The 25208-nt window shown below is 43.7% G+C and overlaps 1 protein-coding gene across 1 annotated transcript; it reads right to left on the bottom strand.

The window, feature by feature from the left end:
* Positions 1-4: 4 nt before the first annotated feature.
* Positions 5-25208, bottom strand: C2H11orf65 (chromosome 2 C11orf65 homolog). The gene is made up of 9 exons (XM_075266148.1): positions 25135-25208; positions 23513-23614; positions 21810-21902; positions 18815-18868; positions 15312-15521; positions 12980-13113; positions 7530-7700; positions 5103-5158; positions 5-707 (listed from the first exon to the last, which is right to left on the bottom strand). Exons 2-9 carry the CDS (start codon positions 23600-23602, stop codon positions 607-609), a joined length of 909 nt encoding a protein of 302 aa, XP_075122249.1. The 5' UTR covers positions 23603-23614; positions 25135-25208; the 3' UTR covers positions 5-606.

The raw sequence follows: 25208 nt of genomic DNA, 5'->3' as shown, positions 1-25208 counted from the left end.
TTAAGCGTACCTCCGATTCTAAAATAGAAAAATCATAAATGAAAAGTACAGGCAAAGATAAGAAACTTTGCCATATGTTTATTAAAGAGCTATTTGTACATATTAGTCTATGAAGAAGGGAGGGGGGAGAGGATACTGCTGCTGCTACTCTCTGCTACTTTGTGAGTCAGGTATCTCTTTTAGTACCGCTATGCTACAGATAAGAGGCTACCAGTGCACAGAACGAGGCAATAAATAGATTGACAGCCTAATAAATGGAAAGGAAAACAGATCTCCTTAATAAGACATGTTACAAAGTTTCTTATATTCATCTGTACTATCTGTTTATGCAAATTTTTTGTTTGTTTGTTTTTTTAGTATTGTCGCTACACTTTCAGTTCATGTTATGATGTATTATGTATCAGTAGGTTCCTCATGTCCGTTCATTATGTATAAGAAGGAAACATTTGGTCAGATCTATTTCAGCAATGTAGATTTTGTTAATAATAAAAACTTCTGTAAATGGAACAATGTGGTCTGGATATCTGAGAGTATGACAACGAAGAAGAAGGGGTCTCCTCGCCCCTCTACTGCCATGTTCAGTTTCCCAGGTTCAGATCTGTATTATTATTCCGCATTTTCTATACTGGTGGCCAGTGAGGACAAGCCCGGTGAGGACCGCTGTGAGAACTCGTAGAGATCGTATGGAGAGCGCACAAATGTTGTTCCTGCAAATGAATTACAGTCATGTATTGTCACATATAGATTCCCTGTATAGAAGTCTCAGGGTGGCTTCACATCTGTGCCCATTCCCCATTCTGCTTCACTGACGGAAAGCAGGCGGAAACCTGGCAGACCCCATTATAGTTTATGAGGTCCGCAGGATTCAGATGGTAACCACTTTTTTTGAGCAGATTAGTTTTCCATTCAGGGGGGTCCCAAGCGGTAGCGCCGCACCTCCCATGAGGCGACCTGAAGCGACCGCTTCAGGCGGCGCTGTGCCAGGGCCCCGGGGAGGGCGGCATTTTTGCTGACCTAAGCCAGTCCAGGACAAGCTGTCCTGGACTGGCTTAGGGTCACCATCACTGAGCGGTTGATTGGGGAGGCCGCTGGAGCAGCACTGCTCCAGCGGCCGCCCCTCACGCTCAGGCAGAGAGCAGGTCCTCTCCGTGCCTGCTCTCTGCCTGCTAAAGACTATCGCTCCGCTCGGCCCCGCCCCTCCATGCGGCCCTGCCCCCTTCTGCTCGGCTCCGCCCCTCCTCCAGGAGGGGGACGGCTTTCTGACATCTGCCTCAGGTGGCAGAACCCCATGGTTCACCCCTGCCAAGCGGACCCTCTTTAAACAGAAACCCCAACGCAGATGTGAACTGGGCCTGAGTTTGTCACATGGAAAATGCAGGCGGCATGTTATAGAGCAGACCAATATATAGGTTTGTGGCCTCTGCGTTCCCTGAGTGCCACTTCCACTTCATTGGCCATGTGACATCACATTCATCATTCATATGCCCTGATTAAAGCTCAGTCCCATTCAAGTGAATAAGGATGAGTAGCAGTGCTAAGAGCAGCCACTGTACAAATGTACGGCTTAGTGCTGTGTAAGTACTGGGGGGCTGAAGCGCTCATGCTGCACTCTCCTCACACAGCTGATCGGCCGGGGCCCTGGGTGTCAGACCCCTGCTGATCTTTAATGGATGACCTCTCCTCATCAATTATTTAGCCTGGAAACCCCTTTAATGATCAGACTAATACAATAAACAGATCTTGGGCTCCTGCAGAAACTGAGCCGGGTCTACAAGAACCCATTAAAACTGATGCAAATGGGACAATTGACTTCTATGAAATTGCCATTGCTTCACCTGAAGGTGATGTGCGGTACGCCGCCGCCGCCGCGATCCTTGTGGCCACTGAAGTCCTGCCTATTTGCATTTCCACATATTTTCCTGTATTCAGGCTGTGCGATGCACAAGTAGCGCGTTACTCATTTCTTCCCCGGTCCTCCGGTTGCCTAGCTACTATACTTGGATGTATGCGGCGTGCTCACAAGTCGGACAGATAAACAACACTTTCTGCACTGTTATAAAGGGAATAAAAATGGAGCCTATTCCCCCAAGAGTCCGACTTAATCAAACTCCAGTTATACATCTCATCCATTGTAGAAAACGGCTTCACTGCAGACTAAGCGCCATGGATCAAAATATCCTGCAGGAGACGAAAACTGCAAATGTATCAGAGAACGTCATCCCAGGGGGAGAGAGCGACGTCTCCGAGAGAAGGAAGACTCAACAAAATGATAGTTATTTCAGTATCATCTGCTGGAAATGGACATGGACTTCATTCACATGTCAAAAAGATCTAGATCTCTATCCAACTATCTATCTATCTCCTATCTATCTATCTCTTATCTATCTATCTCCTATCTATCTATCTATCTATCTATCTATCTATCTCCTATCTATCTATCTATCTATCTATCTATCTATCTATCTCCATCTCCAATCTATCTATCTATCATCTATCTATCTATCTATCTATCTATCTATCTATCTATCTCTTATCTATCTCCTATCTATCTATCTATCTATCTATCTATCTATCTATCTCCTATCTATCTATTATCTATCTATCTATCTATCTATCTATCTATCTATCTATCTATCTCCTATCTATCTATCTATCTATCTATCTATCTCTTATCTATCTCCTATCTATCTATCTATCTATCTATCTATCTATCTATCTATCTATCTATCTCTTATCTATTTCTTATCTATCTCCTATCTATCTATCTATCTATCTATCTATCTATCTATCTATCTATCTATTATCTATCTATCTATCTATCTATCTATCTCCTATCTATCTATCTATCTATCTATCTATCTATTATCTATCTCCTATCTATCTATCTATCTATCTATCTATCTCCTATCTATCTATCTCCTATCTATCTATCTATCTATCTATCTCCTAACCATCTATCTATCTCCTATCTATCTATCTATCTATCTATCTATCTATCTATCTATCTATCTATCTATCTCCATCTCCAATCTATCTATCTATCATCTATCTATCTATCTATCTATCTATCTATCTATCTATCTATCTCTTATCTATTTCTTATCTATCTCCTATCTATCTATCTATCTATCTATCTATCTATCTATCTATCTATCTATCTATCTATCTATCTATCTCCTAACCATCTATCTATCTCCTATCTATCTATCTATCTATCTCCTAACCATCTATCTATCTCCTATCTATCTATCTATCTATCTATCTATCTATCTATCTATCTATCTCCAATCTATCTATCTATCTATCTATCTATCTATCTATCTATCTATCTCTTATCTATTTCTTATCTATCTCCTATCTATCTATCTATCTATCTATCTATCTATCTATCTATCTATCTATCTATCTCCTATCTATCTATTATCTATCTATCTATCTATCTATCTATCTATCTCCTATCTATCTATCTATCTATCTATCTATCTATCTATCTATCTATTATCTATCTCCTATCTATCTATCTCTTATCTATCTATCTCCTATCTATCTATCTATCTATCTATCTATCTATCTATCTATCTATCTATCTATCTCCTAACCATCTATCTATCTCCTATCTATCTATCTATCTATCTATCTATCTATCTATCTATCTATCTATCTATCTATCTATCTATCTCCATCTCCAATCTATCTCCATCTCCAATCTATCTATCTATCATCTATCTATCTATCTCTTATCTATTTCTTATCTATCTCCTATCTATCTATCTATCTATCTCCTATCTATCTATTATCTATCTATCTATCTCCTATCTATCTCCTATCTATCTATCTCCTATCTATCTATCTATCTATCTCCATCTCCAATCTATCTATCTATCATCTATCTATCTATCTATCTATCTCTTATCTATTTCTTATCTATCTCCTATCTATCTATCTATCTCCTATCTATCTATTATCTATCTATCTATCTCCTATCTATCTCCTATCTATCTATCTATCTATCTATCTATCTATCTCCTATCTATCTATCTATCTATCTATCTATCTCTTATCTATCTATCTATCTCTTATCTATCTATCTCCTATCTATCTATCTCCTATCTATCTATCTATCTATCTATCTCCATCTCCAATCTATCTATCTATCATCTATCTCTCTATCTCCTATCTATCTCTCTATCTCCTATCTATCTCTCTATCTCCTATCTATCTCTCTATCTCCTATCTATCTCTCTATCTCCTATCTATCTCTCTATCTCCTATCTATCTCTCTATCTCCTATCTATCTCTCTATCTCCTATCTATCTCCTATCTGATTGTATATAGGGGTTGACCACTTCCTTAAGAAATATCTGAAATTCCAGTAATCTGATGAGTAATGCATACACAATGCTCCTATTTCCATATGGCAGCAGCCATGTTGAAGTTTCCCTTTATGTTGCTCCCAGGATGGTGACAGTCACTGAATTTACCCAAGTGACCTCCCTCGAGTCCTCATCTGCATTCAGTGTAGGTATAACATGGCAGTGGAGTCTCCTGTTACTTCTTTTAGCACCTGCAGAGAAGGACTCACCCAGGGTAAGAGGTCAGTATGGGACCAGTGTCTACATATCACCCCATAGACAGGGATTTCATCAGAAAGTGTCCAGTTCCTTTAAAGGGGTAGTCTAGGACTATGATATTATTGAGCTCCACTTCCTCTTCAGGCCAGTGATGTCACATCCATTGGCACATGGCCATGGTGCTGCTCAGTCCTATTCACATGAAAGGGGCTGAGCTGCAATACCAAGCACAGCCACTATACAATGTACAGCGCTATGCTTGGTAAGTAATGAAGAGGCTGCAGATAACAGTATCATAGTTCCAGACAACCCCTTTAAGGTTATGTCTGCCTCATTCTTAAAGGTCTGCTTTGAACCAAACCCTGCCTGTTATGGCCACTAGAAGATGGAGACAGTTTGTGTTGTCACGTGTGACTTGAGACTTTGGTTATAGCCTATGGCAGGAGTGACCTGGTATCTTGGTGTATATAAACCCTTTCTGTGCAGCGTTAACTTTAAAGATCTCGGCGGATTCAGAAGTAGATCCCTTACCTGTGAACGCGCAGGACGACTTACTGGTGCCTATCGATTTCCAGTTGTTAATATACCTGAATAAGAAATAGACAAACTTACATGGATGACCAAAATCTCAGAGAAGAAGGCGCTACAGCATTGCTGCTTATAGAGGTAGGCCCCAGTCACATCCTAAAGCCCTGAACGCAACTACCAAATCTCAGCACAGCGCCACCTCTGTCCAGATATCATCTTTATTATTGTAACTCAGAACCATTCGGAGGTCACTGATACTGCTGGGTAAAATCCAAGGGGCTACATGTCTCCAACAAGGGCTATGGGCCCTATATTCTCATGGCAGGTCCCTGCAGTAGGATCAGGGCTCTGCGGGGGCCGTACCATCACTTCCAGGACTCCTCCTCCAAAGGGCTAATTTCGTCCCTGTACACTCATCTCTTGGGGACTAAACTGAAATCCACACAAGTTGCAGTGGAAATGGAAGAGTACAACTGCATGAAGACATGGGTCAGAAGGGGGAATTGTCTCCTTAAAGAGATGTAGTTATCTCTTGGAGACCACCTTGCCATATACAGGGACTTATTAGTCTATGAATGCCCTGCTAAGAATTCTGGGAAAGGAATATGCAAATAGGACCTCTTTGGTTACATTCATATTATGTCACTAGATTTCAGGAATACCATTGATCTATAGGGAGATTCCTTCGAAAAAGTGGTGCTAGAGAAAGTTTCATTTTTCTACCAAGGAATACTTATTTGCATATTCCTTAAGTTCTTAGCAGGGAATTCCCAATCTAATAAGTCCCTGTAGGTTGCAAAGTGGCCTCATTGAAACATCTTTTTAATGAGACATACTGTAGTACCCCGTCTAACCCACATCTATGACCTCTCACCCAGCCAGTACCCTGCTTTACGCTCATGAGCGGCAATAACCCCAATATAGAAGGCTGCAGATGCGTCCTTTTTCCTTTTGGATGAGATATTATGATTTAGTTTTCATTCCAGTGCATGTGCCTAGATTTCAGGAAAAGCAGGCATTGATCTATAGGGAGCTACTTTCTGAAAGGTGGTGCTAGAGCAAGTTCTCCTTTTCTTCTAAGGAGGATTTATTTATATATCCCTTTCCTAGAGTTCCTAACAGGGCACTCATGGTCTCATAAGTCCTCGCACTCCTTCTGACCTATAATAAAGCTATATATATATATATATATATATATATATATATATATATATATATATACACATATATACACACACACAAACAGGTATTTAGTAGAGATGAGCGTTTATAATTGATTGAATACCCTGCATAGTTATTGATATAAAAAAGCGCCAGGGAAGGTGGGAGGGGCATCAAATTTTTACTGCATTTAACCCCTTGGTATTCCACCGATTACACCAATACCTATGCAGGGGAGGTATTCTATTGAATACTACTCGCTCATCTCTAGTGCTTAGGTTCGAGTTCTACATACTATACAAGAGACTATGGTTCCATGGTGCCTAGACTCGCTTTAGGCCTGTCCCACTTACTTACAGGAGACATGACATAGTAAAGGAAATCATTCAGCTTTATAATCCAAGGAAGAAAACAAGATGTGGGACGCAATGTTTGGAAAGACTGCAAGTGATGTCTGGGGGACATTGTGTACAGAGCAGAAATTGGCTTCACATGACATTAAATGGGGCCAGGATTCATTACGAAGACCCATCTGCTGGTGTAAAACAGGTATACGGTGTACGAGACATGAAGGCTGCACTACTAGAGGGATATAGCGCGGCTCTGTGATATCTCTCCGGCACATAACAGGTATCCGCCACAGAGTAGTATCCGCCACAGAGTAAACACAGATGTCCTCACGGGTTTTTCCTCTGCTAACAAGCTTTTCTAGGAGTATATTCTGTTTATTGCCACAGCTCGGGTTCCCAGGACTCCGATTATTTCTCTCCTTCTGGCACGCTGACTAAAATCCTCATCTTATTGTCAGCTGTTATAGGGAACTGCACACAGCATTGTCAGGGGGGGCTATAGTGAGAGGGGGCAGTAGTACCCCAAAGGTGATATCCAGCTGTCTACATGGTGGCATCCCAGGGGACACTGTGGACATGTGAGCGTACAGCCGCCATCACTGAACTAAGCTCACTTGTCTGTACTCTCATCACTTCCCCCATTTATTTGGCTCCATTCAGCTTTATGATCAAGCTGCGGATCTTCATTATATCCATATTATATCTGTCACATACACTCTTATCTTACAGATACACAGGCTGCAGACGTGAGCTGGGCTATCCTGCATCCTAAAGGGATTGTCTCATCTTCACACTCTCTTTCTATATGCTCTAATAGTTATATTATACAGGGAGGGTCACAGACATAGAAGAACTTCCTATAGATTACACCAGACACTGTAGAGCCGTACCAGGACATCACTGACACCTCCATACTTACTCATCGTAGTTGAGGGCATTAGTCCAGTTCAGCAGTTCGTCCACCTCCCAGTCCAGGACTGACTCTATCCCCCGCTCCTCCACCGACTGTAAGACCCCCTGCGTGGCTCGCTGGACCAGGACTGCAGTGTTAGGTTCTGTGGTCTGCGCATGAAGACTTCCTTCATAATACCTGATGACGACATGGAAGATAAAGCACTTAATGAGTAATGTCACTGACAGTATATAATGTCCAGAAAACTTCTGCCAATGGAGGGAATAAGGTAAGAATATTGTACTACTGGGAACAAAACATCATCTCTTTGAAAAAGGATATGATAGATAGATAGATAGATAGATAGATAGATAGATAGATAGATAGATAGATAGATAGATAGGAGATAGATAGATAGGAGATAGATAGATAGATAGATAGATAGATAGATAGATAGGAGATAGATAGATAGCTAGATAGATAGGAGATAGATAGATAGCTAGATAGATAGGAGATAGATAGATAGATAGATAGATAGATAGATAGATAGATAGATAGATAGATAGATAGGAGATAGATAGATAGGATATATACGATAGATAGATAGATAGATAGATAGATAGATAGATAGATAGATAGAAAGATAGAAAGATAGATAGATAGGAGATAGATAGATAGATAGATAGATAGATAGATAGATAGATAGATAGATAGGAGATAGATAGATAGGAGATAGATAGATAGGAGATAGATAGATAGATAGATAGATAGATAGATAGATAGATAGATAGATAGGAGATAGATAGATAGATAGATAGGAGATAGATAGATAGATAGATAGATAGATAGATAGGAGATAGATAGATAGATAGATAGATAGATAGACAGGAAATAGATAATATACAGATACATAGATAGATAGATAGATAGATAGATAGATAGATAGATAGATAGATAGATAGATAGATAGGAGATAGATAATGTACAGATAGATAGATATAGATAGATAATAGATAGATAGATAATAGATAATATATAGATAGATAGATAGATAGATAGATAGATAGATAGATAGATAGGATATAGATAGATAGGATATAGATAGATAGATAATAGATAGATAGATAGATAGATAGATAGATAGATAGATAGATAAATATATAGATAGATAAATAGATAGCTAGATAGATAGATAGATAGATAGATAGATAGATAGATAGATAGATAGATAGGAGATAGATAGATAATATACAGATAGATAGATAGATGATAGATAGATAGATAGATAGATAAATATATAGATAGATAAATAAATAGATAGCTAGATAGATAGGATATAGATAGACAGATAGATAGATAATAGATAGATAGATAGATAGATAGATAGATAGATAGATAGATAGATAGATAGGAGATAGATAGATAGAGTGGCGTAACTAGGAATGGCGGGGCCCCGTGGCGAACTTATGACATGGGCCCCCCCCACACACCAACGACCTCGACCGACCCCCTCCTACACATTCCTGTGCGTTCTATTATCCCCCATAGTGGCCCCTGCACACAGTATTATGCCCCATAGTGGCCCCTGCACACAGTATTATCCCCCATAGTGGCCCCTGCACACAGTATTATGCCCCATAGTGGCCCCTGCACACAGTATTATCCCCCATAGTTGCCCCTGCACATAGTATTATCCCCCATAGTGGCCCCTGCACACAGTGTTATCCCCCATAGTTGCCCCTGCACATAGTATTATCCCCCATAGTGGCTCCTGCACACAGTGTTATCCCCCATAGTTGCTCCTGCACCCAGTATTATCCCCCATAGTTGCCCCTGCACACAGTATTATACCCCATAGTGGCCCCCTGTACACAGTATTATGCCCCATAGTGGCCCCTGCACACAGTATTATCCCCCATAGTTGCCCCTGCACATAGTATTATCCCCCATAGTGGCCCCTGCACACAGTGTTATCCCCCATAGTTGCCCCTGCACATAGTATTATCCCCCATAGTGGCTCCTGCACACAGTATTATCCCCCATAGTTGCTCCTGCACCCAGTATTATCCCCCATAGTTGCCCCTGCACACAGTATTAGCCCCCATAGTGGCCCCTGCACACAGTATTATCCCCCATAGTGGCCCCTGCACACAGTATTATCCCCCATAGTTGCTCCTGCACCCAGTATTATCCCCCATAGTTGCCCCTGCACACAGTATTATCCCCCATAGTGGCCCCTGCACACAGTGTTATGTCCCATAGTGGCCCCTGCACACAGTATTATCCCCCATAGTGGCCCCTGCACACAGTATTATACCCCATAGTGGCCCCCTGTACACAGTATTATGTCCCATAGTGGCCCCTACACACAGTATTATTCCCCACAGTGGCCCCTGCACACAGTATTATACCCCATAGTGGCCCCTGCACACAGTATTATCCCCATAGTGGCCCCTGCACACAGTATTATACCCTATAGTGGCCCCTGCACACAGTATTATCCCCCATAGTGGCCCCTGCACACAGTATTATGTCCCACTGTGGACACCCATAAACAATTATTATACTCTGGGGTCTTTTCAGACCCCAGAGTATAATAATCGGAGACCCGGGGGAATAAAAACATATAAAAACTACTGTTTCTTACCTGTCCCCCGGCTCCTACGCTGTCTTCTCCGCTGCCGTCCTTGTTCAACAACGTCAGACGTCACATGACCCGGGACGCAGGCCGGGTTCATGTGACATCAGAGACGTCAGAAAGGAGGCCTGGCAGGATCATGGAGTGGTAAGTAACATGTTTTTTATGTTTCTTACCTCTCCCGGTCCGCCAATCATTATACTCGGGGGTCCAAAAAGACCCCCGAGTATAATGATAGCAGCGCTAGCAGCTGTCACCGGGCCCCTAATGTTGCCACTGGATAGATAGACAGATAGATAGATATAAGATAGATAGATAGGAGATAGATAGATAGATAGATAGATAGATAGATAGATAGATAGATAGATATTAATATTACATTGTGAATGTAGTTAGTCTGATGTAAGCCTCCTAGAACATGAGTGTTTGTATCCACCAGGTGGCGCTCTATGTACATTCTGTGGTCCTTGCTGGCTCTGACATTTTCAGTATCAGCCACATGAAGTCCTAACCAGGTCAGGAGAGGCTGGGGGGGTTCGGAGAATGGGACATGAAGCAGGTCTCTGCAGGTCATTACACTTGTGAGAGAGGACCGAATTTTCAGAAAACATTACCTTCCCTTAGAAACACCCTGTAGTTTTACATGGTACACTCCAGTACAAATATCCGCTCTTTACCTGACAAGGTCTCTTTCAGATGACTATAAAGCTGCTTCTGTAGGTCTTCAATCTCCAGACTGCCCATGTATCACTGAGCTAGGCCTAGGCCCGGGTAGCACAGTGTGTGCTAAGTTATCTGCTGGCGTGTAACCCACTGGAGATGAGGTGTCATCTGTATTCTGTATTCTGCAACTAAACCCGCACAGTACAGTGATCTGTAGGTTAGTTATTGCTGCAGGTTTTACACCTGGATTTTAACCTTTGCAGTACAGGTGAGACCCAGCAAAAAACAACTCTTTTCAGGTGATTTTTGTTGCATTAGTGAACACATAGATAGTAGAAGACTCAGCTCACCCATAAGATGTAAATAATTAAAGACGATGTGTTCCTGGGAGACTCTGAAACTGGCAGGACTTAACCAGTAGGCAATAGAATCCAATAGTGATAAAAAAATCCAGCTCCACCAGGCAGCACGATGAAGATTTTCTTAAGACATAACTTTTATTCGTAAATTCCAATTAAAAATGTTACATAGCAACATCAGGTAGACAGTCAGAAATATCGCATGAAAAAGGCTACGTGTTTCCGGACATAGCGTGTCCCTTCTTCCTGGCATATTCATTCCCTGGTCTCTGCTGTGCAAGTAAGTGTAAAGCACCAGATCCAATGATAAAGTCATAGTCACTGACTGTATGCCGTAGTATGGACTGCCACATGGTGGCGATATCTGGAACACAAGTTTTGCACAGTTGGGACCCGGGGCAATTTATAGACCACTACCCTCTGCCCGTGACTTCGTCTGCGTGTTGTTGGCATAAATGATCTGCCTATATTCAGCAAATTGCTGCCGTCGATGGTAACTCGCTGGGATGCCATATAATGAGTGTGTCGTTGGCACCAATGATCCCCCTCAGCTCCACTTGAGGAGAAGTCTGTGACTTCTGGCTCCCTTCATAGCTGTTGGTGTTTTAGAATTTTGCAACAAATTATATTTTCTTTTTCCCGGCATATTTACAAGTAGCAAACTGTCACTTTGGATCTTTGGATTAAAGGTATTTTCCTATCCAGTGTGTCAGCACTGCCTGGAGCAGATCAGATAATATGTAAATACATGTACAGAATGGACAGAGGGTTAGCTGAGAGTTTACATAGAGAGATAACAGACCTGGCTTTATCAGAACCTGAGATAAGCTGCTGCAGGAGCAGTGTAACACAGTATGTGAACATAAATTCATAACAGTTGTGAAGCCGTGTCATTTACCGGGATAAAAAGTAGCCTATGTGTTAATCGAGGTTACAATCTATCTATGTGCCAAATTTCATTCCAATCCATTCAGCCGTTTTTGCATGATTGAGGAACAAACATCCAAACACACAAACTTTTTATAATATTAGTAGGATAGGATAAGATACATGTCGGTAGAATTGCAGGGGATCTGGGTCTTGTAGCCATAATCCTCCTGCATATAGATGTCTGAAAGGGGTTGCCCGAGATTAAAAAAATGATATGCAGGAAGGAGGGGAGGACTAGAAAAAAAAAAAAAGTGACATCATGTTGCAGGAACAGCTGTAGTACGAGTGAACAGGTAAGTAGAAATGCATTTTTTCTGGCCCTCCCCTCCTAAATATGAGTATCAGTAGTGGATGCATTGATGGGTCAGTGGTGTTATCTATAGAGGTATTATCTCCTATTGCAATGTAAATGTAAATGAAGTGACTGCTGCAAATAAAAATTGGCATGTGTCAGTCTATTATTAACCCGAATTCACAGTATAGCAGTCTAGTTATCTATGATCCTAGGAGTCCCTGCCTCTGCTTCCCAGTGACCTACACTCCTATAGTGGTTATAATACAATATACCACTGGGACTGCTAGTATCATACATAACTATACTGCTAAGACTCCTCCAGACATAAAGGTGCAGGGCGGTAAATTCGGCCAACACAAGGACAGGTGAAACTTGGTAGTGTGAAACTAGCCTTAGGCTTAGTGGCCAGAGTTAAAATTGCAGGATAGTACTTTTATTTAAATATAGATAGCGACATGGAAAATTAAATAAAAAAAATATATATATATATATATATATATATATGTTTAATATATAAATTTGGTTTATACAACAGATGATTTCCTGGTGACACATTCCCTTTAAGGTCATATAAGGTCCACTATCTACTCACATCTTTCTCAGCCAGTCGATCTTCCTTTGCTTCTGCTTTCTTACAAGCTCCTGTCTCCTCTGCAGTTTGCTGTGGCTGAACGGGATCCTCTTCTTATTCTCGGCCGCAGTCACTTCATCTAGACTTCTAGGGAGCTGAGGAGACAGAGAAAGGATTAGTGATAAGGTATAGGAGCATAGACATGAGCTGGACAGTTCTGGCATACATGGGCCCGTCTGCTAGTCACAAGCTGTATCTGATAACACGGACCTGAGGGTGTGGATTGTGATCCTCCATGTACTGCACCATTTTATTGTGCATGATGTGAGTGGACGCTAGTGCTTGTCTACAACTCTGAACCAACCTGATGTCTCCTCACATCTGCTTCCTCTCATGTTTCACAGCAAAAGGACAATAACTGCAGCCGCATCCCCCTCCTCCACGACTAATGGTTATAGGGTGGTCATACACATCAGCTGATCTCTCATTCCAGCAGAACCGGTCTACCATATAATCTGCCATATAATCCAAGCTCATCCCAACAGCAGATGTTGAGAGAAAGAAGGATTGGACATACTAGATTTTAATATGCCTGATCCCTTTGAGGTGTTCGGCATCAACTTACTCTACTTTTTCCAGTTATATATGTATAATGGGTTGGAAGAATAGCAGTCAGCAGTTATCTAAATTGTATTGCCTGCTTTAAACTAGAGGGGTGTTTTAGGAAGTGGCGTAACTAAAGTCTTGTGGGCCCGGTGTGATCTTTGGTCCGGGGCCCTCTACCTCATCCCTACAGTGAATTCTTGATAATGATGGTTACGGGTGCTAAGGAGTTTAATCCCCCTTAGTGTGGTTAGGGGTAATCTGTGGGTCTCCTTGGTTTATGGGCCAGATGGAAGCTGCAATCTCAATACTGATGCCAGTGCTTATGGGCCCCCTAAGGCTCCTGGGCCCTGATGCAACTGCACCCCCTTAAGTTACACCCCTGGTTTTAGAGGACTATGAGGTTTTCCTGGACATTTTCTTCCTCTACAGGTAGAGGAAGGAAAACAACAATTATTGGTAGGTGAGGAGCTGACACTTTTCTGTACAATATCTCTGTATTTCCGGTAACTTCCATGTATTGCTGTGTATTATGTGTGCTGTGTCGCTTCTACTATAACATATAAGAACACATATGCACAGATTTCATCACTATCAGTAGACGGATATTGGCCATGGTGCAGGGCAGCCTCCTGACACTCTCAGCACATTACAGCAGCCTCTCTGACCCTTCACCCGCTCTGTGGTCTGAATCTTTCTTGCCAGTACAGGTTGCTATTGAGATACTGGATATTAGGTAACTGCTGATAAAGGCTTCAGGATGGATCCCCATTGTAAGGGTAAGTTTTTGGATCGGAACATGAGGCTAAGGCTGCCTCAGATTCCAATCCAAAAACCGGGTAGCCGCGTCTGAAAGCCGATGCACTGCACTGGCATCCAGCCACACACTATGCTCCGGATTAGACCCAATGAATGGGCCTAATCCGCAGGAGGGAGTGTCTACAGGCCGAATTGCGAGGCGATTCGGCCTGAAGAATGAGCATCTTGCTTCCTTTTTCTGTGACCCGGAAGAGACGGCTCCCGGAAAAAACTCCTGAGCGGTTCCCATTGATTTCAATAGGAGCCGTGTTTTTGGTCAGGATTTTGAGGCCGTATCTGCCTGAGTTCATCACCACAAAAAGAAAGCCTATGTCCAGCCTAAATTTATATGCCAGCTTTCACTGAGGATCCCGCAGAAGCTGTACTGTATTCTACTGCATGACTAAAGGAGTATTTAAAATAAATGCGGAATCCGCCTCAAAATCCGCCTGCAAAAAAGGCTGCCATTCACTTCAATGGGAGCTGCTCGCTTCTTTTTCCCACTAGCGTTTTTTTTCCCCGCTAGCAACATGCCCCTTCTTCTGAGACAGCCGTGGCGTCCGCAGCGCGAGTCTCACTCTTCATTAGGCCCATTCATTCGGGCCTAATCTGGAGCGGGATGCCGCAATGGGATGCTGATGCACAGGACCGGCATCCTGTCGTGGCTAGCTGCGCGGAAATTTACACGGTAGAAACCATTTTCCAGAGTGTGAGCATTTGGATTAGCCAAATGGTTGTTTGGCTGTCAGATATTCCTCCGGTACTTCTCCTTATACACTTGGTTCAGATCAGGGCACAGGTTCTTAATAGAGAGATGTAAAAAAAGCGACTGAAATCCAATCTAGCTGATCCATCATCTGCCATGGGGTGTAGTCAGGGCACCCCCACATATATTAGATAGATGGCCACTGTTTTTGTACTAGGTAGGGGCACCTCTAGGCTTATTACTTACCCTGAGTGTCAGGAGCCTCCAGCCATTGTTCTCCACTCTCGTGTACCAGCCGCGGCGGTCTTGCTCGAGGATCGCCCCATGGTTGTGGATCTGTTTCGGCAGCAGTTGTTTCACACATTGCTGGGTGTAATCCTTGGGGCTGTTGGCGCACATATCCACAATCGGCCGGTGAGTGAACAACTTGTAATATATGTTGGGGGGGAATTTAGTCTGGATATACACAGGAAACCAAGAATTATCATCTTATTATTAAGATTTATATTATCAATCATTAAGCTTGAGTAGAAGTTGTGGAAATGATACTAGGGATAGATCGGATATTACTATAGAGTCTTTCCAACATACGGCAACACAAATGTCTTACCCTTACTAATGTTTATGTCCAATGACTTACTGTATACAACTATATACTGTATACTGTATATGACTTACTGTATATGTAACTGTATATGACTATATACTGTATATGACTTACTGTGTATGGAACTGTATACGACTATATACTGTATGACTTACTGTGTATGTAACTGTATACGACTATATACTGTATATGACTTACTGTATATGGAACTGTATACGACTATATACTGTATATGACTTACTGTATATGTAACTGTATACGACTATATACTGTATATGACTTACTGTATATGTAACTGTATACGACTATATACTGTATATGACTTACTGTATACGACTATATACTGTATATGACTTACTGTATATATAACTGTATACGACTATATACTGTATATGACTTACTGTATATGTAACTGTATACGACTATATACTGTATATGACTTACTGTATATGTAACTGTATACGACTATATACTGTATATGACTTACTGCATATGTAACTGTATACGACTATATACTGTATATGACTTACTGTATATGTAACTGTATACGACTATATACTGTATATGACTTACTGTATATGTAACTGTATACTGTATATGACTTACTGTGTATGTAACTGTATACAGATCTCTAAAGCATACTACAATGTTATTTCTGGTATGTCCCACACCTTGGGCTTGGTCACAGCAATGAATAAAAATATGTAAGACCTTGGTAGTGATAATATCAGATGTCTCATGCACAGTGAGAACAATGGCAGGTAGGCGCTCACAGAGAGGTATAGCTATAGCAGGGGTTGGGAACCAGACAGGGGCGTAACTACCGTGCCATGGGCCCCACAAGCACTATTATACTTGGGGGGGTCTTCTCGGACCCCCAAGTATAATGATTGGAGGCCCAGGAGGGGTGAGGGAACATAAAAAACAGTGTTACTTACATCTCCGGGAAGGCTTAGGGGCCTACTTGCGTGACATGCCAGATGTCACATTACTGGGTCCTGCATCCATATGCGTCATGACGCATATGGATGGGTATTATGGTCTGGAGGTGACAGCTTCCGCCAATCATCGACCTCAATGGTCACTTGTTTGGTATCGGCGATGTCACTGCATGTGACCACTAAGGTCATTGATTGGCTGCAGCAGTCACCTGAGTTGTCTCGTGTCCAGATTGGTAAGTGTGGACATGGGATGGAATAGAGGACACAACGCTGGAACCGGAGATCTGGGGTAGATGAGTATCCGAGGTCAGCAGCTGTATAATATATATGATAAAAATATCCTAATCCCGACTGTGATTTATACAGCCATTTGTAGTGACCCCAACCCCACCCTCATTTTCTCTTCATTTCACACAGCCCCCTACTCCATACACAATGAGATTCAGGGACAGCTCTCAGTACAAAGCAAGGGAAAGTGAAAAAAGTAGGATTCACATAAAGGAGGTTAATAACATTTATTACGACATTTAATAATAACAGAAATCCTGCGGAAAATCAAAAGTGGTCTGAATGTTTAGTTCTGCTTTTAAGTATTAGAGGGCACATGGAAGTGTCTATTTTATTCGGCTTTCCTATAAGCTTTTATTACAGATAAGATGTTATAGTCAGAAATGTGATAGCACAAGGCTGAGAAACCCAGCTGAAGGCTAATCCCACATAGGAGAAGATATACAGCTGGTTATGATAAGAGCAGGGCAGGATATGGTCGCCAGCAAGCGAGGAGGTGGTCACCTGACTGATAGCTTATATACAGTATATCACTACAGATATGAGATAACCAATCACACAGGAAATATTATCTTATCTGCCCTATACACAGCCAAAATAATACGCTACACTGCTGCTCTGAGAAAAATACAGCGCAATGTTATATATAAAAATGTAGATATGATGAGCACAAGCCCCAGAAATATTCATGGCTCAGTCCAGGGCCCCACTTTGTGAAAATGCAGCCATGATATTTTACTGTACCTGCAAAGTGGATGGGATTCTGGCTAATCTACACATTGCAGAAAAATACCTGCAGCAGAAATGCTGCAATTTCCAAAAAAACGTTGCATATTTGTAAATCCCAGCATGCCAATATTACCTACGGAAATGCTGATGTTTTCTTATAGGTAGAATAGGATTGAAGAGTCTGCAGAGGTTTCCTTTCTGTGAAAAAGGCTGCGAAAAAATGCATTTCACCTGCCATCAATCCGAAATCAATGGGAGCCGGTCGCTTCTTTTTTCCGCGAGTGGGAACAAACTCCTCGCAGAAAAAAGAAGTGACATGCTCTTTCTTCAGGCGGATTCCGAGGCCGGACATCCGCCTGAAGACACTCCCTCCCAACTAGGCCCATTCATTTGGACTAAAATGGAGTGGAGTGCTGCAACTGGATACCGTTGCACTGCACTGGCATCCAAGTCGCGGCTACCCGTTTTTTGGTCCAGAATTTGAGGCGGCCTCCGCGTCAAATTCCAGACTAAAAAACCCAGTGTGAACCCGGCCTTATCATCTATTCTGTGGGTAGGTGATAGGCGTGTTGATTTAACCTAACGTCCCACAAAGTGAATTACAGCTAAAAACACTGTAGAAAAAATAAAATGCTGCAGAAAAGCTTTTCCGTTGCGTTTGCGTTCCTGCTTTCCCTATATATGTCTATGGGGATAACCCAATGCGACGCCTTAGCCTTAAAATTGCACGTCCACTTTTTATCATCATGATGATTATAGGTCCAATATTCTGTAGGGTTAGAAGAGATAAGGGGCTCTTCTCAAACTTTATTTTAAGTACCCCCTCCCCACATACATAACTTAATTTCCCCTTACTTCTACAGAATGTATGGTGTTGTGTTTGGTATTCAGTGACGATCACTCACTCTGGGTCTTTTTATAAGCTGATCCGTGGGGGTCCTGGTGTTGCACGCACACCGATCAGATATTGATGACCTATCCTAAAGACAAGTTATCAATACTACAATGCCAGAAAACCCCAAATAACATATTCTGGCATTCCTGTATTCACTCCTAGGAGGGGATTTCAGTATAATGTGTACTGTTTCTACATGGTGGGTATTCAAGCTGCAGGTTACTATATTGTGTATATTGTATACTGTGCATGCTCCATAGTGAAATTGTCAAATCAAAATAATAGTTACCCCTCCTAGTCTGAACCTGACATGTACACCAGCAGCTGCATCTATAAGTCCAGCCTGTAAGAAGAAGGAAAACATTACATGTATCCTATAAGTACAATGGAGAACAAGGCAATATTACAACAGCTGGAGCGGCCCAGACTGGAGGGCGCTGTTACACTAAATGGTTTCTATGTGGTTAGAGGAAAGGGCATCGCTGCTCTCCATGGATCTGATATTACCGGGGCCCATTTACTTTCCATATAGCTGAGCTGCAATACCAGTTACAGACTATGAAGAAGAGAGGCGCTATTTCTAGAAATATAAACACTTATTTTTCTAGTTTTGTGCAACCAAGTAAAAAGTTCGGCAGCATGTGCAGGGGTTTAGGTCCCAAAATCTGGATAGTTTAGTCCTATCCATCATACGATTGTGGATTTATAATGCTTTTCACATCTGCACCAGAATCTCCGTTTGCAGTGGCCTTAAAAAAAACGCTGGCCTAAAAAGTGCTGCAACTCCAAATTTTTTGGTCCGGCATTTTCAGTTGTAGACATGCAATGTATCCCTGTGTGTGCAGGGGAGTGGGGGGGGGGATTGGCTTTGGCTTCAACTTTGCAATATGCAAGCACCGGGAGTCACCAGAAAGGAGTCCCAGCACTACAACGTATTATGGCTCAGCAACCAAATGATGGATGGGGCTGAGCTTACCAAGTTTGGGGCCCTAAGCACCAACAGCATAACATATGTTGCAGGTTCAGGGGCTGCAAACCTTTAAAGAGAACATTTGTCCTAATGCCATTTAGACTAGGACGATACGGCAACTTTGGCCGCTATTCCCACTGTGAAAGCAAAGGCCGCCATGTCATCCTACAACTCTTTCACCCATGTAAGTGAATGGACCCTGACTTTGTGGTTTTTAATCACATGGATTGAGCTTTTTGCAACTAGAAGTTGCAGTTGCAGCAGCCTCAGTGGCGCAGGGTGATACAGCCATTGGTCGTGTGACGGGAGTCAGGGCCATTTGCAATTTCCAAGCCTTACTGAATCCCCTACAGTAGAAGGATCTGTAATGTGGCTCCAACCTGCAGCTTCACCTTCCAGTTCACACAAAGCCCTTATTACAGGTATAAGAGCCTATCATTATGGGTGACAGCCATAAATCTCACTTAGTTTCTGTAAACTGTAATAAGTAAAGGTCATAAGTACATCAGCGTTTCCCCGTCGAGTTTTCCTCCTTGGTGCTGAATGTGAATGACAGGAGCCAGCGATCGCACCATATGCACTAAACACATGATCTGATCTGTTACCGTCAGCAACCAAGATCGCCACTTAAAGGGGTTGTCCAAGGTTACAAAAACATGGCTGCTTTATTCTAAGGGCTCATTCACACAGAGTAAACGCCAGCTTATTCTGAACATAAAACACGTTCAGAATCAGCGGCGTATAAAGCAGTTCCATTCATTTCTATGGGAGCCGGCAGAAGGAAGGAGCAGAGCTAGCCGTACACGCCGGCACTTTCCATTCACTTCAATGGGAGTGCTCGTAGTGAAAGAAGCAGCCCATTCATTTCTATGGGGAGCGCTCGTATGCCGGCTCCCATAGAAACGAATGGAACTGCTTTATACGCCGCTGATTCTGAACGTGTTTTACGTTCAGAATAAGCTAGCGTTTACTCCGTGTGAATGAGCCCTAAAAACTGTGTCTGGCATTACAGCTCAACCACATTAATTTTAATGGAGCCAAGTTGCAATACCTGACGCAACACATGGACATGTGTGGCGCTGTATGTCTAGACTTATAAGGGCTCATTCACATGGGGCAAGAGGGGGCGGGTTTTGGCGCTGAATCCACGTCAGAATCCGCTCCCTCACAATGGAGGTCTATGTAGACCACTAGCTTAACTTACTAGCGAGCTGCCCTTTCTTCAGGCGGATTCCGTGGCTGATTCACCCCCGGCGTCCGTCTCGCAGCAGCACCCTCCGGACTAGGCCCATTTATTTGGGCCTAATACGGAGCGGGAAGCCGCGACTGTCAGAAGCCGCAACAGTCGTGGCAGGCGCATTTTGGTCCTATTTTGACACGGCTTCCTGCGTCAGAATCAGGACCAAAACCCGCCATTCCGCGCCCCGTGTGAACTAGCCCTACAAGCAGACTAAGCACAAGCCTCTACTGTACTGATAGTGATATATATATACATGCATAGGCACTTGGCTCCTGTGTTAGGTGTAGCAGCTTCCATTGCTGGGAGTTTATTTACTTTTCGGATGGGAGAACAAGTCCTGAACTTATTCTTCTGCTACAAATTCTAGTGAATCCCTTCCACACATTGCAGAAAAATACCCACAGCGGAAACGCTGCGATTTCCAAACACTTAGAGAGAAGGCTTTCAATAGAAATGACCTAAACCGAGAATGGCCCCAGCGCATTACCCATACCAGGGGTTGGAGGTTGATGAGATTTTCAGCTGCTAGAGACAACCTGATCAGATTTGTATACCCAGCTAATGTCTAATACAGGATACCCCTTTGTGCACTGTAATATAATGGATATTGTGATAGTTGTACTTTTCTTTCACCAAGACTGATCATGTTATAGTGTAATTTCAGTTACAATCGAGACCGAATGCAAACAGAATAAAATCCAGCCTGTTCTGTATACAAACAGTGTGCCAGTCTGAACTACTGAGGGTTCAAGTGAATCCTCACGGGACAATAACAAACAAGACCTTCCTGATGCAGACAGAATTACGCACCGTACGCTCAGTGTTCCTGACTATAATAGGTCTTATATATATAAAGACGCTTTCTATATCTAAACACACTACAAGAACACTAAACATCTGCTGTTCCTGGCAGCAGCCTTAGAAACCAATGCCAGAAACAGCTTCATCCTCCTAAGTGTGCTCAGCGCAGCGTTCCTTAGAGAATAGGTCATAGATTACCAGCAACAGAATACAAGACAATACAGAAGTAACAGCGAGGATGACTATGCTGAGAGCAGGGGACTGGGTCCTCACCTCTGCGGGGTTAATGCACTTCAGTAAAAGTTTTGGATCCCCTTGGCCTTTGAAGCTGATGAGATTCTTAAAATATCTGAATACATTCATGTCCTGAAAAAAAAAAGGTTGAAAAAGAGAATAATAAAATAGGTTTTTCTATATTAGGAAAGATTCGAGATAGTAGGGGCCTGGCAGTGGGGGCTGTCATTCTGTCATCTAGGTGGCCCTATGTATGGTGTAACCCTAAGATCTTGTGTCCCAAGTAACATACAATACGTCCTGAAATAAGCTGAGCCGTGAGGCACTTGATACCTGATTCTGAAACATCATTGGATGTTACAGGAACAAAATATGGAGTATCAAAAAATTTGGAGAAAGAGAACAATAATAATAATAGTGTAAATGTGTCACTAAGGGAGAGAATGACAACCGCACGCAGCTGAAGCCCCGCCCATCCGCTAGGTGCACAATATATATGTAGGTTGCCGCACTGACCGTAGCCTTAGATGATCATAAGGTGGCCTCGGCTAATGGTGCACCAGTAATTATTGTTAATGATTCAATTATTCATAAAAGTTTGGTCAGGTCATTTATTTAGAATTAAAGGGGTTGTCCAATCTGATCCTTAAGATAAATAAATAAAATGAGTGGCCTGACAGCTGCATTCATCATATAATATTACACAGCGGCCATTCATGTGACTAGGTGACCATGTATAGTCTGGAGACACTCTAGCCCTCCGCAGTCATGACCTGCCCAGGAAAGCACATAAACTGCCTACTTTGGAAGTTAAAGGAGTTGTTTTGGCCCCAAATTGAATTTTCATACTGATAACCTATCCATTGGTCATCGTTATGTCATCTGTCAGGGTCTGATATCTCGACCCCATACAGATCATCTGTTCTAAGAGCCTCTGTGTCAGAAACTGCAAATGGCCAGGCAGTGTGTGCAGCTCCGCTCTTATATAAGTAAGTAACCGTGCTGCAACCAGCCTGCCGTGAATTAAAAGCACGGGTGGCACACAAGGATGTCCTCCCTGTACCGCCCATACTCGGGCCGTTCTTCCACAGCTCCTTGCATTATTTATTATGCTTACTTCTATAGCGCCATCATATTCCGCAGCGCTTTACAGATATTGCAGGTCCCTGTCCCATATAGGGCTCACAGTCTACATTCCCTATCAGTATGTCTTTGGTGTGCATACTTTGCATTAAATAGGAGCCATGGACGTAAGGACCGCAAAGTAGGAGAGGAATAGGACCTGTCCTATCTAATTCTACCTGGAGTGTCAGCCCGCACATGGAATCGTGTCATGTGTACGGGCCCATAGAAATGAATGGGTCAGTGAAATACACAGATAGCACTCTGAACATGGCCACAGTCGTCTGCAACTGGCCTAAGGTTAGCTTCACAACAGCATTGTAGTCTCGGCAGGAGCAGTGCTGCATGCGATACCATCCAGTGCAGCAGCTTCCAATACCAGAAGATGAACTATAAAGGGGTCAGACACCCCGTTTAACTTTACCTAAACCCACTGCCTGTATGGCTGACCAGGTCTCCTCCCTACCCATTTCCTGGGACTGTTGGGAACAATGTACATAGCTGGGCTGAGTCTACCAGAGTGGGGGTCTCTCTATCCTGGTTAATAGTGAGGATTGTGAGGAAAGAGACATCCCTACATGATGACCATGTACCCAGCCATCATTACTGGAGACACCTACTAAAATCCTGCGGAAAGCCTTCTGGATGACTCGCGCTGCTTCGTCTTGTTCCATGACATGGCCACCTGGATCCCTCACGTCCTCCATCATATATCTGTGGATCTGCAGGAAAACATACAAGTATTACAGGGTTTGTACAGACAATACACGCGTGTTCTATGGACAGTGATCCCTGGCTGCACCCAAAGGCTTGTACGCATACACTTGTATATCACTAACTGGCCTACACCAGGGTATAAGAGGATTAGGAGCGTATTTGGCAGTGGTAACCGGGGGTCACACTCTAGGTACTGACTCCAAGATCACCAGGAACTCTAGCGCCCCCTTCAGTGGTGACATGTAATGCACCTTGTCCAACTGCACCGTACATAAGAGTGCCCAAACCATCCCCAATGGCAGGACAGTCACGTGCAGGGTTACCCTTACCCAGACTCTAAAGATGACTCTTCAGCAGCCCCATCCTGATGAGTATAATGGCGTCTGGGTCACCAGATCACACAGCAGGGTCTTATCTATAGGACCTCACACCCCGCCCCGTGCACATCCACTACAGCTCCTCACACCCCGCCCCGTGCACATCCACTACAGCTCCTCACACCCCGCCCCGTGCACATCCACTACAGCTCCTCACACCCCGCCCCGTGCACATCCACTACAGCTCCTCACACCCCGCCCCGTGCACATCCACTACAGCTCCTCACACCCCGCCCCGTGCACATCCACTACAGCTCATCACACCCCGCCCCTGTGCACATCCACTACAGCTCCTCACACCCCGCCCCGTGCACATCCACTACAGCTCCTCACACCCCGCCCCGTGCACACCCACTACAGCTCCTCACACCCCGCCCCGTGCACATCCACTACAGCTCCTCACACCCCGCCCCGTGCACATCCACTACAGCTCCTCACACCCCGCCCCGTGCACACCCACTACAGCTCCTCACACCCCGCCCCGTGCACACCCACTACAGCTCCTCACACCCCGCCCCGTGCACACCCACTACAGCTCCTCACACCCCGCCCCGTGCACACCCACTACAGCTCCTCACACCCCGCCCCGTGTACACCCACTACAGCTCCTCACACCCCGCCCCGTGCACATCCACTACAGCTCCTCACACCCCGCCCCGTGCACATCCACTACAGCTCCTCACACCCCGCCCCGTGCACATCCACTACAGCTCCTCACACCCCGCCCCGTGCACATCCACTACAACTCCTCACACCCCGCCCCGTGCACATCCACTACAGCTCCTCACACCCCGCCCCGTGCACATCCACTACAGCTCCTCACACCCCGCCCCGTGCACATCCACTACAGCTCCTCACACCCCGCCCCGTGCACATCCACTACAGCTCCTCACACCCCGCCCCGTGTACACCCACTACAGCTCCTCACACCCCGCCCCGTGCACACCCACTACAGCTCCTCACACCCCGCCCCGTGCACACCCACTACAGCTCCTCACACCCCGCCCCGTGCACATCCACTACAGCTCCTCACACCCCGCCCTGTACACACCCACTACAGCTCCTCTCACTTTCCTATAAGATTTCCTTCCCAGCTTAGAAGTCACGAGGATGTAAGAAACCATCACAGAGTCTCATACTGAACCTACAGCGTCTCCTTGTCATAGTAACGGAACCCTCCAGGAAGTGACGACACGCACAGCTCTAGGCTAGTGATCTTGCG

This window comes from Leptodactylus fuscus, chromosome 2 (assembly GCF_031893055.1).
Source record: "Leptodactylus fuscus isolate aLepFus1 chromosome 2, aLepFus1.hap2, whole genome shotgun sequence".
NCBI classification, from domain to species: domain Eukaryota; kingdom Metazoa; phylum Chordata; class Amphibia; order Anura; family Leptodactylidae; genus Leptodactylus; species Leptodactylus fuscus.
Note: the sequence above shows the minus strand (reverse complement) of the source record. Positions and strands in the feature narration are given on the sequence as shown.

What these genes read in the sequence shown, in the direction of transcription:
- C2H11orf65 (XM_075266148.1), bottom strand. Translation starts at nt 23,602, where the DNA reads ATGATGGAGGACGTGAGGGATCCAGGTGGCCATGTCATGGAACAAGAC. An exon ending in AATGCCCTCAACTACGATGA is followed by an intron (nt 5,159 to 7,529) that starts GTAAGTATGGAG and finishes TTTCTTATTCAG; the next exon opens with GTATATTAACAACTGGAAAT. An exon ending in GTCGTCCTGCGCGTTCACAG is followed by an intron (nt 708 to 5,102) that starts GTAAGGGATCTA and finishes ATTCATTTGCAG; the next exon opens with GAACAACATTTGTGCGCTCT.